General features: G+C 36.9%; 1 protein-coding gene and 1 long non-coding RNA gene across 10 annotated transcripts in view; both read right to left on the reverse strand.

Annotated features, from left to right (window-relative positions):
* LOC126635861 (uncharacterized) overlaps positions 1-15,144 on the reverse strand; it is a 1,135,091-nt gene that overhangs the window by 142,722 nt on the left and 977,225 nt on the right. The window lies entirely within an intron of this gene.
* The window catches only part of FHOD3 (formin homology 2 domain containing 3), a 387,674-nt gene that overhangs the window by 28,592 nt on the left and 343,938 nt on the right, over positions 1-15,144 (reverse strand). For all 9 annotated transcript variants that reach the window (XM_050307337.1, XM_050307354.1, XM_050307309.1 and 6 more), the window contains 2 exons: positions 4,809-4,999; positions 3,044-3,236 (listed from right to left, as the gene is read on the reverse strand). In XM_050307337.1, coding sequence (XP_050163294.1) covers positions 3,044-3,236; positions 4,809-4,999 — 384 coding nt within the window. The remainder of the gene's footprint in view (positions 1-3,043; positions 3,237-4,808; positions 5,000-15,144) is intronic.

Genomic DNA, 15,144 nt, shown 5'->3' on the forward strand with positions numbered 1-15,144 from the left:
CTTTAGGCTAGCATTTCTATGTGGTGAATTTGCTGTTTCAAAATATTATTTCTATTACATAGCAATTTTGGAATTGAAACTCCTAAGTATCATGAAAAGCAGAGTTTCATAAATCTGGGAGACAGATGCTTATTTACCTACTATTATTACAAATCATTAAAAAGCTCAGACTTATATCTATAATTGCATTTCTTCCCTATTTTGCTTGCTTGTTATTTTTAGAGAGCCTGAAATGAGTACTAACATTGGCTAAAGCCAGACATAATGTTACAGAGACTAGGCAATTTTCCCTGTGAAACTCTGGTAACTCACCATTTTTTGCTTTTCCTTACCCCTCCCCTCCAGACAACATTGACTAAAATTTTAACTGACAGTGCCCAGTCCACTTCAGCTATTAAAGAACACATAAACATAAAGATATCTGTGGTAAAAGGCTGAAAGAAAGACTAGAAATATTCCCCATCGTGTTCCTCAGCCCTACTCCATGCGAGTAGTTGCTGAAGCTGATGCGAGTTCTCCGTGCAAAGAGCCAGCAGACTCTCTCCATTGAATGAGCCAGCACCCCTCTGCCTTCCAAGACTGCAGGGGGGACCAAAGTTTAAGAGATACGTGACTTCTCGTTAAGAACTGGTTTCGTTGTGGCTTATTCTTTTCCCACTTTTGCTAAAATCCCTCTTCACCCACCTAAAAACAATATACTGTAAGGTGATAAAAATGAGATCCCGAGGAAACTTCTAAAAGGACAGGGAGGTAAATTTCAAAGAACTGCACAATAGTTTTAGGTCACCAAAAGTAGAAATTAAAATTCCACATGACTACTACATATTGTAATTACTTTCTACAAAGAGTTTCTTTCCAATGTGAAGACCTCAACTTTCTCCTATTAGTTTTTTGTAACTCATAAACACACTGTCAATGCATTACTGATCCATCTTCCCTTACCAATGCCATTGAATATAAAACACTAAGAAAATCAAGACCAGATACAAGCCACAGCCAAAAACAAGACTACAGTAAAATTCCCCATTTTCATCATTCTTCACACATAAATATCTTCCATCCTGCTGACTCGGAAACTTGTTTTGAGGTAGAACTAACCTTGAAGTTGTCAAAGCAAGCTATGACAAACAGTCTGATGCAACTTTAATTCTGTTTCACCATCTACTGCAATTCAAATGAAAGGTAAATAAGGCCATATTACTGGGCTACGGTTAAAGAAATTTAGCAAGTTCTGAAATAACTATATGGCCACATAAATAACACCCTTAAAAACATTCCTATAAAGGCAATTTTAAAGAATGTTGTTGGTTTTAAGCTAATAGGACTGTTATAATTGTAAATTATGATAGGCAAAAAATGTCTCCTTTCTTAAGACCTATGAGATATTTTTAGGTGTAACACTAGCTGTCAGATGGCATTTAATTCTTGCCAAATCTCAACAGTATCTTGAGCTGAACAACAGATCTTCTTCCAATAATACTTTTATTCTGGGAAAGGCCATTTTCAAGAAACAGCCATTGTCCCATTATCTCTGTTCCTTGCTGACTTGTAGTCAAGCCTGAGCCTTTTGCAGGTTTGAAAGGGTCCCATTTCTCTGCTTCCTGAACCCAGCTGTCAGAGATCAGATCTCCTTTCCCTCTAGCATTTGCTGCAGGCACAAGATACAGAGAAGCTTTCTATGCTGCCACGGTCAGTTCTTCTGGACAGATAATACAGAAACACTACATTATATAGCAGGAAAACAGCAATTTGCATCTCAATATTGCTTAAACTAGTAAAAAGTACGAAAGCTATTTGAAGAAATGAAAATTTTAATTTACCAAACTCTTTGGTCAATGCTGTCTTTTAGCTCCTCTAGAATATGTCAGAAAATTCCCCAGTCATAGTTTTGAAAATTTGTATGACTATATTATAGCCTTCATATAGAATCAGAGCCTCTTCCTTAACCTGAGGTTAGACCAAAATGAAAATCTTTTGATAATAACAGAGGTTTAACATTTTCTCTAGATGGGGCAGATTTCCAAACGTAAAGAGGATGCTGCCAGGAAAGATCTACAAATTATCATGAGTCAATGACTTAAATACAATCTCAGTTTATATCAGTTTCAATACATATATATATATATATTGACCCATGTTGCCTGAGCCATAAAACTGTAATCAGCTTAGGGCTTTTCATGCCAAAGGCAGGGATAGCTTCATATGCAATGAACCACTTGCATCTAATAGAGACTCCAGATTCGAATTTTGAGACAGCTGGAAACTTTTATTAAGTACTGGCACTTCTTAAAACTTTATTTGGATTGAGTTAAACTACATCAACTTTAAAAAAAAAAGATAGAAAAAGTCAAGGGGATTTTAGAACTTACTATGCTGAGAAAAATAATCTTATTTTAATTTATTCTATGAGTATGCAACCATACAGTCAAAAAGTTTGCGAGGTAACATCTACTGTGAACATAAATTTGTCCATTCCTTTAGAACCCCAGAGTACTCTGTTCCCATAAAATTGACTGTTCTGTTCTTCAAAGTTAAGAAAAAAATTGCTGCATGTGCATGTATATATATATATATACATGCACACAAAAATATATAAAATTCCAAGACTAAAGACTATATTAGAATATCCAAAGATGGAGGGAAAAATTCCATCCAAGTTTTGTTGTAATCACTTAAATAGCTACAACGATTCATAATTTAAATTGTGTTCTCAATTAGGAGCCAAATTCTAGGCTTTTTTCCTTTTTCATATTCTTGGCTGATCAGGTACAGACAGCTCCTGTCTTCTAGATATTCTGTGCAACACAGAGAAGCTCTTTTTTGATGCTTAATCTCAGTTTGTTCTCATTCTATACACTTGTATGAAGCAGAAAATATACACAATCAAGGGCTTGCAAGTTTTGTCTTCTAAGAGAATGGAGTTCATTACTTTCAGTAGAGGAACTTCTAAGAATAAAAAGAGAGTAGCAACACTTCGTATATTATATTCAATGAAAGAAAGTTTTGAAAATCCATGCTGTGGGAGATACATTTTGCCACTTACATCTGTTATCATTTTCCCTCTGGTCTTGTTTCTTTCCCTGTGGTTAGCTCGTTTCTGTTTTTGCTGCAGAACTCGTTCCCTGGTGGTGCGGTATTCCAGAGCAAATTCACTAATAATTTTGCAGAACTTATTGATGTTGACTTCACGTATTGCGTAGGGAGGATGGCCCATAAATAACAAAAATGAGTGAAACCTGGAAAACAATGAGTTCATAAACGTAAAGGGAAAAAAAAATCTTTATTGATGGTCTCTGGGAAAAAAATGCACATTTCACTGAATCCATTTATTACTTTACTAGCTCCCATCACTTCCTTTGTGCTACAGAATTTTCATGGATGCTTTGCATAACACTGGTATGTTTTATAATTAAAACCATGAAAGTCTAGCCTATGATAACTTCATCCCCGTCTACTTTCCCAGGCCGATGCAGGAGATAAGATGTTTATGGAACTCCATCTAATTTATATGACTAATTTGGCACATGAATGACCAATTTAATTTCAGTTATAGAAAAATATTTATTAAGTTTCAATTCTATTTATTTGAATTAAGCAACTTCAAAGAGGCTATTAGGATGTTGGGCAAAGCCTAGACAAGAAGAATGCAGATTTACAGGCTAGCAAACACAAGAAGGAAAGAATTTCTGTTTCACAAAACTGACCATAAAATTATATTATCTACCAAGTACATTAGTTTGGGATACTCTCAATTCACAGTTTTACTTCTTCTGTGGCATTCAGAGCTTTTGCAGTACTTGCAATTTTTACTACTGTTTCTATACTTCGTGATTTACAACAGCGCACTGAATGTTTAAAAATGTATGGGAATCCCTTTTAACTGCATCTACATTCCTGATGATAAAAAGTTTTCCCAATCATAGAAAGATGCAAGGACAAGAATACATTGTTTAAGAACTATAGAAGTTGTTGCAGGCTATCATAGGGAAAAAAATGATATTTTTCTTATTTGTAGAATGCATATGATAAACACAACATGAACCTAGTGTATCCACATCCCTTTCACTGCAATTGGGATTTCTGCTTACTTATGGCATAAACCTCAAATCATTACAAAAACAAAAGAAGGGCTGAATCAGCTTTCCAAGTGCATATCCACAAATTTGGGATCATTTGGAATCCAGTTCCTAATTTTGACCTCAGCAATCTGGAAATTATCCAGAAGTTGGAAAATCTCTCACAGTTTCATTAAACCCATCTGCAAATCCTGAGGAGATGAATCTTAATTCTGTCTTCACCTGCATAGGTATAAAACATATAGTTGTAGATCTTGCAAATAAGAGTGGTGCTGCCCACAAAAGAACTCATTGTACAAGGCTTGCTTCAACTTCTGCCTATGACAAATTTGTCATTAAAACTTCATTTTTTTTTACAGTCTGTTTTTGTTTATTAGACAGCAAGCCAAACCCCTTCAAAACATGGAAGGATGAACAGAAAATATAGCAACTTAAACATAAAGCTGCTAGCTTTTGGGGAGTAGGTGTTAAGAGACCTAGTAATTGCACCTTGGGAATAAATGATTGCCTGGAAGATTGCTTCTTTCAATCAGAAATATAGAAATTTCTGGAGTGGGGATCTTTCTTAAATGGACTCTATAACAAAGTATGCACGACATACAAACTGGTAATGTTTCTTGCAGGAATGTGGATTAAACACTTATTTAAAAAACATATTTGTGATGTCATAACTTATAATCTTACCAAGTAATTTACTATCAAGGTATTGCTGCTACCAGTGTAATTCTGTACCTGTTAATTATTCTTCTATGAACAATCTTCAGGATTATGATTCTTTCTGCACAGTCTTTAAGGAACTCAGACATTTTTTGTTTTAGACTTGGCTTCATTTCATGCTTTGCTATAGCCTTAAGGTGATCCCATGATGCTTTGCACCGTCTTTCCATCTGACATAAGTTTTCCTGGAGTTGTTCAAAGTCAACCTGAAAAAAAAGAAAGGAATATAAAAGGTAACACTTGAAGTGAAAACATGGTTATTATATATTTAGATACCTGAACAAAGCAATGTATGTATAAGAAGGGTCAATATAGTGGTAGCACAACATTAATTCACATTATTAATTACTACTAAATAAAAAAGAAATAGCTTTTTCTGTCACACTACGTCTAGGCATGTAATGTTAGTAAGCAAAACTGAAAAAACAAAGAAATACCCCAGGTTTTAGTCCTGGAGGCCTAACAGCTAAAGAAGGGACAATAAAATATTGTGATGTGATTTTTCCTTTGCTAATAACTTTATGTCTGCACCAAGCAACTGCATGACTCAGTTCTTTCTGAGGTAATACAAAACTTTCTCTTTTTTTTAATCCTTTTCTCTACTAGTCATAGCTTTTTATGCCCTGTTTACTGCTCACTGTTGTATCCTGCCAACACTTCTCCATTTTAGGAAGCACTTGGATCTATTCCCTAGTCATGTACTGACTTGTTAATAGATGATCTAGTTCTAATCACAAAATTCACAGGCCAGAATTTTTTAAAGCTTTATTGAAAGTATGTATTATTTAGTGATCTCAGCACTAACTTTCATCCCTTGATATACAGTATGGATTTACTGGCTTGTAACAAGATCATGTAACGACTTTGAAAGTCTCTCAACACAGTTAAAATAAATGATTGCATCCTACAGTAACACTCATCAGGATAGCAGCCAACACATTCCACAGAAGGTGAGGGAGAGCTTGTCCTTTATTCATCAACCAAAAAAGGTGTTCAAATCGCAATAGTCTACAGAAGACATTCGGGATGTGTTGCTAACAACTGAACAAAGTGCATTAACGACCCAGCCACTGCACACAACAGATGAAGAAAATAAAACTATACAACATGTTCTTGAATTCTGAAGAAAGGAAAAAAAAATATTTTATAATACCACTTCACAGTTCAGATGAACTCAAGCTATAAAACACAGACATAGCTCTCAGATTCTAAACACATCAGTGCTCAGGATGTTATAGTCTCGTACCCCAGTTAATTCCTTAATGCTAAATGAAAACCAGTGTAAGAGACAGGTTTTATTTCATTCTTCCTAGCTGTATGCAGCACCCACTGCTGAGACCTATACTGAGGATTGCCATAAGAAATGCATTATTATTAAAAAGCTCCTGGTATTGATTTGATTTGTTTTTGCTGTGATTTATAAAGTGATGAATTTTTCCTCTTCACAAGGAAATAAAAACATCCTTTGATCCATTCTGCTATTCAGAAAAGCCCTGCAGGCGGAGCAGCTGTGGGGTTTTTGCTTTCCTTATATCCCTATCAATGCATATGTTTTAAAAAAAAAAAAAAAGTCCTTTCCAGGTCAGTATTTTCACTGCTGATGATAAACACATTGCTGCTCTCCACAGATGGTATATCTAAAACACACATGGGAAAAAATAATAGCATTCCTGTTAAGGAAAAAAAAAGCCCAAGTCTAGGTCTTTTTACTAGTAAGAATTATCCAACCTAGTTGAGGAAGCCTCTCAGTCCCTGCAGCTGAGAAATTTAAATTTATGACACTTTATGACAGCTTTCACTGAAAAGAGAATGAGTTTTAATCTATCAAAAAGCTCAGAGATTCAGGCCTGTAGAGATTCAAGAAACATCTTTTGAGAACAACAAGTCTGAGGGGAAAAGATGCGGCAAATTCCCAGACCCTTGAAATCTGCCAACAGTCAACACATTCACAAGAGTGGGAAGTTCCTGCAGAGACTGTGGATGACAATTTGTTCTAAGGGATCATCATCATCACGGCTAGGCTTCGCGAACGAAGATTTGAGAGGGGAATACACACGAATTTTTTGAGCATAAACAAAAATTCAGTTCTCTGGGGAAGTCCTAAGGAGACTGTAGTAAAGGGAATGCCACCTGAGATCTCCTAGAATAAATCTCTGGGGAGTACAGGTGTGCTCAAGCAAAAGATGTAAACTGCTGCAAGGAGTAAAGCAGGAAATCCGATATAGGGTAATACACCTATGTATTCCCCACAGGCAAACTGTACTGTGCCTGCAAGAATGTGCCAAATCTTCATGAAATCTCTGGCTGCCAGCTCTCTAGTGTTTGGTCACTGATTTGCGGACAGAAAGGAATATAGTTACAGAAAAATATCCAGATCTGAAATATTAAAAGTCCAATTTTTCTCAGAGACAACCAGGTACTCCACCTGATATTTTGGGAAGTGATATTTCACCAGTGTTAATTTTGCGTGCAGACACTTCAGTCTGCTCTAGGTCTGTTGTTCTCTTTAGGGTGTCATTAGTAAGAACGATGAGAAATGATTCCCCAACTATGTTTTCCTACGATAAGGAGAACAAGAACTTGTGTAGAGTAATAACAAGAGTTATTCAGCATATTATGCATTAAAAAACCCATGAAAAGTCATATATAATATTATACTACCTCCTTGCCAGTCCATACATCATTCCCAAGGCAGCATGGATTGCACTTTCTTATTTATGTTCTTATTTCCAACACTTTACTAAAGGAATTAATGCTGTATAATGGTAGAAAAACATAATTCCTTTTTTTCATTCTTTCTTTCTTGAAAGATGCACCAATTTTTGCCTGCAGCTGGGTCACGCTGGTACGAAGAAGGAATTCAGATGAGTTGTAGCTCCAGGAGAGCTCAGCATAGGAGGTACCCAGACAAGTATTGTTGTGGTATTATTTTATAACTATGCTCCCCTGAACAAAGGGAAGCAGTAATCTGAAATAGCCATTATGGCTTTCTTCCTGGACAGCAGCGTATGGATGTTGTGCCTGGTCCAAGGAGGTGGAAACACATATTCTTCTTCTTCCACCTCAGTATATATATATATGCAAAAAACATGCAGTTTGATGCTGCTTTCTGTTACCTTTTGCTACAAATTGTAAAATTATTTTTTTTTCTTCAAGCAAAAGAATGAGTGGTCTTAGGCTGCTATGCAAAATAAAAATGTCCTTTCTTTCAGACACTAAGTAATGTTTATTTTAATTTGTAAACCAATTTAGGAAAAGCAACTTTCTAAATGCTTCTGAGATATATTTGATATGTTTCTCCTTTCTCCTGCCAGGTTCCTCTGCATTCAGAATCATACAAGCTGAAAAATATTCAGAACTATTAGTATCTGTGAAATCTCTTGTTAGGTCCACCGTTCAGTCTTCTCAAAAGTGCCTTTGTAGACACTGTTGCATCAGAGTGGACTAGCCAGAGACAGTATATGCAAATTGGATATAAAGACTCATTTATGTGACACAAGCCATACAGAGCCTCAGCAAACTATTGCCCTAAGTCACTAATGAGCAACTTTAAAAATAAAAATCTCATTTTTCAGTTTGATGCACCACCATATTTTGCACAAATGACAGTCAGACCAAGAATAAAACCTTCCAACCACATGCCAGGAACACCAGCACTCATTTTAATCACTTTATATCATTATTTACTGCTTGCTACCATAGCAGCAGATGACTTTGCCAAAAACAACACCACCAAAAAAAGAATTCTACAAAGTTTCTCACTCCACTGGGCTGAGAATTAAATACTGTGAGATACATCTACTGCCCAAGTGACTTCTCACCAGTTTTCACCTGACTCAAAAATTACCACCTCCATCAAATGGCTGAGTATTGACTCCTCTGCTCATTCAGGTTCCATGACAATTGGTCCTTTAAAAGGCCTATTTTTTTTCAAGTTCAACTCCATCCCATACATTTAATATCACCTGCTGCATACACAAGTTTTAAACTTTCTCATTCATGAAATACTAGACCATGCTCCAATCATTCAGGCAGGACGTGCATCAGGGAACCTTTCTGGTTTTTGGGTTGGGATGTTATTTCTCTTTGTGGCCTCAAATATCTCATGGCAACACAGGAATTGCATTCTTTCTTATTCCTTGGGAGAGAGAGGAAAGCCTGCTTTGAGGTGACATTGGGAATTAAATGCAGTAGCTCAAACATAAAGTGCCTTCCACTGTGTAATCCCTAGGGCAGCATATACAATTCCAGGTATGCAGTTCCATCCACAACAAACAAATGCAGTCATTGTGAGATAACAGGTAATTTTTCTTCAGCATTCGCTCAGCTGGAATGTGCTTTACACACACGTTTTCTTTTCCAGCTAAATCTCCTCTAGTCTTTGGGTTAAGCTCCCCTACTACTGTGAGTACAAAACTGTCCTAAAGCCAAAGATGCTGCACCTAAATACACTCACGTTTCCTGCCTCCTGTGTTAGCACTCAGCCCTTGATAGGGGTCAAAAATGTCAGAACTGGATTGAAGTAAAAAACCCCAAAACAAATAAAAGAATGGAAACTGATGAAGCTGAGGTTTGCACTTCTTTGCAAAATCACTATATCCAAAGCTTTGTTCTGAAGGCCAGTAAATAACTAATTACATATGCACAGCATCCTTGTTTTTTATTGTTTGATATTGTTTATTGCTACAGCTTGGTTTTTTTAAGGGTGAACATATAAAATCCAGATATTTTCTGAGGAAGACCTGGATCTCTGCATTTTTATCATAGTCACAAGGTGCATTAAGAAGAAGATTAATGCTTTCACAGTGGGAAATGTTGCCTTAAATTCACAGTAAAATGACAACTATTTTATTGCACATCATAGAAAGATATACATAATCACAGACATAAGCTTTCTCTTTTCAAAGTTCAAGATAGTTTCTGCAGCAGACTACAGCCTAGTCTGAGCTGTTTATAATTTAGGGTCAGACCGTTCATTTTCACATTATTACAGGGATGCGTTCTGGCACAGAACATGAAATCTTCCTCTTTTCCTGAGTTGGTTCAGCGCCAAAGGAAATTCTGAGAATTGCTCCTTGCAAACACACTGTCATCTGAGAGCAGCAACCTTCTGTGGCATACATTCAAAACTCTGTCTCCTCTAATATTTCCACACTGGCTTCCTTCACCGAGTGTCACAAGAATTATCCCGAGACCATTGCTAGTCTAACTTGCACACTGTGGGTCACGCATTTCAAGTGCAATAGATGCCAGCTCTTGAAAGCAAGCAAAATATAAAGGAGGTTGTGTCCTGACATTTCTAATTCTAGAGCAAGAAGTGGCATCCTGCAAAAACAATTTTGGAAATGAGAACAACTGAATCAACCCACTAATGAAAAATTAAAGGACAGAGGTGCTTACTGAGGTATGACCAGATGAGTTTACCCAATTATATATATTTATCTCTACTGCATTTTAGTTCATTAAACAATAAACACACTAACATGGGATCTTTTTGCAGATGCTGTATGGCAGTTCCCACAATGTGGGACAAAAAGAAGCAATACCACTAAGTGGTGATGTAGGTCCCTTCAGATGGTGTTGTGTCACCTGTAACAAATCCTGCTGTCCTTTCATCTGGAATGTTACTGAAACACCACAGTGCTGTCAAGGCATATGTGTTAAACCTCATTTGCTCTCTTTCAGACAGAACCTCAAAGTCTTATTTGCCATGGAGCTCTTTCCCCCTTGCCCCAGTATGCCCTGCAGCCAACAGGATCTGCCTTACCCTCTGCTGCTGCCTTCACCTCTGCTCCTGCTAGCCCGTGCCAGGAGCTGGGGCAGCGCCAGCGGTCCTTGCTGCTGGCATCACAAGGAATGACACAACTGTAAAAAACTTTGCATTCCTCGACCTGTTTTGTTTTTCCCACGGAAAATAATTTGACTTTTGGCATCTATTTTTGTTTGAAATAATGTAGGGAAAACATACTTGAATGATAACTGCACACAAATACTTCCTGTCAAGCGAGACAAGAGAAACCCTACTGAAAGGGTACAGGAGGCAGAATTTTTTTATTAATCTTTTCTCCTTTCTCTGCTTTCCAGTATATTAGGCAGAAGCTACAGCATGCCAAATGGAACTTCTGTGCCAGCCACCTCCTTTCTCCCCATAGCTTCCTGACAAGTCCCTTGGAGGGCAGATGCAGGCTTCCTTCTCTCCTGTGTATGCCTTAGTCTCGTCCTAAGTTCTTTCCTATCAGCAGTCCTTGCCCCTTTCCCTGTGTTGCTAACATTTCCTATGGCTTATTTTTAGAAGCTGTCTGCTTCTCCACTGCCTAGTATCCACACCTAATCCAGGTGTCTTGCTGCAGGCGTTAAAAACCAGACAGTTTGACATCTTGTAAGTAAAATAAAATCAGGGAAAGAAAATTACAATTCCTAGTTTACTCTATGGAGCTTGCCGGCTTTCAGATGCACAGGGAAAATGTTTATGGTTTAGAGAGAGAAGCTGAACATTTTAATAAGGATATATTTTTTATTCGCTAAGAGAGAAGATAGTGGTGCTGACACAACTCCTTCTTAAGAAAACTTCTAGGACCAACACTGAGTTTAATTTCAGAAATCTGTGGGTCTGGTTCAGTATTAGGCACATCAGTTTTAGTATGAATTCAGTGAAAAAAATAAAATATGTTAAAAAAGAAAAAAAGGACACATGATTTTAATCATGGGATACTAAACAATCAGCATCATGCATGAATTTATACTTTTATTTATCTGGAATTCTATTTTTTGTAGTGTTTTTTCACAGGTGTCTGCTTTTTTTGGTGCCATTTAAGACTTCATTCCTTAATAAAAAGCCACAAGTTTTACAACAATGATACCATTTTGTTTCTGGTCTTTCTAACTACTTTTTGGTGAGGCAGCCTGTTTTTTTCTTTATGGATTTTTCTTTCAGGAACAAAGGCTCAGGAAATTCTCATACGATGTGCATCTCAGGGGAAGGGGCATCTTTGTTTATCTACAGGATGGAAATTGTTTAGCCTTTGTGGTTTCTGAAAGATGTTTGTAGACAAAACGGAGCTCAAAATACAGCCTAATCCACAGTGAAATATTAATTCTCCTTTCCTGTCAGCTTTCCTAAACCAAGATTTCGCCTTGTCTGTGAACATTCCCTTGAAAAGGGCAGCTTGGATGGCTTCCACATCCTAACTCTTTGATTTGTGGCAGCTATGATCAAGTGGGAATAGAGCTTGTTACAGTAATCCATCAGTGGTATAACACATGCAGGAACATCCCAAGGAGGGAGACCTTGGGCGTCATGGGGAAGGTTAAGACTATAATTTCTCTTAATGTGATTTTGTCTGGCCTTTTTAGAATTTCATCCGCTTTGGGCAGGGCCACTATATCAGCAACCACAGACTGAAAGACTGTGCTCAATTTTGCATGCTCTTAGACCTAAAATTTTTTATAAGTGACAGCAGTGGGTTAAGCTTTCTTCCACTTTTTATAACTGAAAAATAGAAGATTCACTTGAGAGTACATCATACACAGTGGTAAGGATTTTGGAAAACAAAGGCTCGTCTCTTTTATGGTAATATCATTTCAGTGATTAACTTTGTCTCAATATAAAAAAAAAGTGAAATAACTTCTTAACAAAGAGAAGTAGTGGGAAATGAGAAAGTAATACACCTAAATGTTAGGAGAGAAGTATCACTCAAATTAGAAACAAAACCATAAAAAAGGTAAAATCTTTCAAACATGAGAAACCAACCTCACTGAAGGCAATAAACCAGTCTAAACATTGGCTGTATAAGAGGAAAACTAGGAGAAGAGATGGGATCCAAAGAGAAAATATCTAAGGATATAAAACAAAAGCCACGAATTCCTTTATGGTATAAATTAAAAAACCAAAATATGTAGGAGGTCCAGAATCACTGGGGATGAAAGAAACTGAGGAAGATAAAAGTTAGAAAAGGGAAGCAAGATGACTTCTTTTCATCCAACTTCACCACAGAGGATGTTGGGAAGAAACCTATTCTGGTACCAGCTTTCATTTTTCTGTATTACATTTTTGAATAGATGTGAACTAATAGCAAGGTTTGAAAGCTCATTAGCAGAAACAAATGTGTTGGAGGAGGATGATATCTTACACAGCAGTAAACAAGCAGAATACAAGAATTCTGACAGCAATTAAAATAAAGAAATTGAGCCACTGGTTAAAATGACTATGAATATGTATGAAACTGCATTTATTAACTTGGAGACTCAGAGGATAGCAAAAGTTTCCTTAGAAAAGCAGCAAGGTTGATGCAGAGGTCCAGGTTTTATTACTATATCTGGTAAACTGGCTGAAAGGATGAATAACACGAAATTTAATACATCAAAATAATCACTATATTCTGTATATAGTGAAAAGAAGATTAGATTTCAAAATCTTTACAAGAGCCTCATGAGAGGCCATCTATGAAGTGTGAGGTTAAGAGAGCAAGAGAAAAGAAGGAATACACATTGATTCTTATTTGATGACAGGGTTAACAGGAGGTGTCCCATGGTTAGTACTTTGTATTTCAAAATTATCTGGAAACAAGGAAGCACATTGAGAGGGTAAAATCTACAGATGGCAAGAAATTATTCAGATTAGTCCTGACTGAAGATTATTAGGGGTTTGAGAGATAAACAGTAAATCTGCTTCAGCAGATCGCAGTCATTACTGTAGATGGCAATGAAGGGCACACTGCAGGCAGTATCGGACTCCTTTGTGCAGTGGGCTGAGTTCTAAATTGCTTGATCAGCTCAGGAGACTGACTGGATGTCCTTGTGAACTGTCCAAAGACAATGGGTGTCCCAAGGATAGCAACAGTCAGAAACCACAAAGAAACAGAAGAACAAAAGACTGCAAAAGCAGAATGGGCAAACACAGTAAACATATAACAGTTATAAGGAGAGTCTGGAATACTGTGCTTAGTATTGTTTAACCCACTCCAAAAGGTAAGATAGAGGACAAGTGTGGAAAAGGTCTCATAAAAAAAGATGTAAAAGGATCATTCAAGACTTAAGACAAGGATCTGAGCAGCCTAGTTTAATGTCGTCCTGCACTGACAAAGGTGATGAATCAGATGACCTTCAGAGATCCTTTCCAACCTAAGTTATTCTGTTAAATAGAGAGATAAAAATGTTCAGTATATTCAGACAGTAAATCCTGAAATTGGCAAATTCAATAGTAGACAAAAATAGATTATGAATTCATTGTCACAAGAACTAAACTTGGAGCCAAACTAACATTTGATTTTTGCAGTTTTTAAAAAAATTTTATTATGCAGGGTTATTTCCCCCCTTCAACATCCAAACAAGGTGGCCTGTGGAAAAGAAATCATTCCTCTATTTGATGCACATAATGAGAATTATGGCTTATGAAATAACATTTTTCTAGGAGAAATCCTTCTCCTCCTCCTTAGAAGCTTCTTGTGATCTTTTTTCAAGCAGCTGGTATTGTCCAGTGTCTGAATCAAGACACTGGAATAGATGTATACTAGTATTATCTGCTGTAATTATTTCCATTTCCACATGAGAAATGACTCCTAAACAGAATTTTTATGTCTGCTATCTCCCATGTTAACTACATTAATTGAGTAATGTACTGTTTTAAGGATCATTCATGAAATCTCATACTCTGTGAGCTCCAAGAGTGAGTTTACCGTGTTTCTATCATGCTTGCTAGCGGCAATTATACATAGCCTGCATACCACATTGAGCCATTGACCAGAGCTATGCATTAACCAGGAGATTACCATTTTTTGAAAATAGGAGCTGCCACAAGTTTCCTTTATATCTGTTTATTTCCCTTAACTTCTAATAATCAAAATTATTTTCAGGAGGAGGACAGAAAAGACGAGTACTAAAAAGTGGAAAACGTCTTTACTTTGAGGGTGACAGAGCAGTGGAATAGGCTGCCCAGAAAGGCTGTGGAGTCCCCTCATCTGTAGACACTCAAAACCCACCTAGACCTGATCTTCTGTGACCTACTCTAGGTGAACCTGTTTTAGTGGGGAGTTGGACTAAATGATCTGCTGGTGTCCCTCTCAGGTCCAACCATTCTGTGATTCTGTGAGTCAAACGAAGTATTTCAAGGACACTTCAATTCTGGAAACAATTATATTAGCAAAAAAATTCATTCTGTTCATTGCCCTTAAAATACAATCAGACATCTGCCTTAAAAAAGAGATTCTCAAAAACAACAGAAAAAACATATTTGAAGATACTGGGGAAATAAAGTTTTAATTTAAAAATAGTTCCTAATTGTTACATACATTAAGAATGTCATAACTAATGGCTGTCTAATAGTGCATTGATGAGGGAACCTGACAGGCAGAAA

The sequence above is a fragment of the Myiozetetes cayanensis genome, unplaced genomic scaffold, assembly GCF_022539395.1.
Source record: "Myiozetetes cayanensis isolate MyiCay16 unplaced genomic scaffold, myiCay2020 scf1, whole genome shotgun sequence".
NCBI lineage: Eukaryota > Metazoa > Chordata > Aves > Passeriformes > Tyrannidae > Myiozetetes > Myiozetetes cayanensis.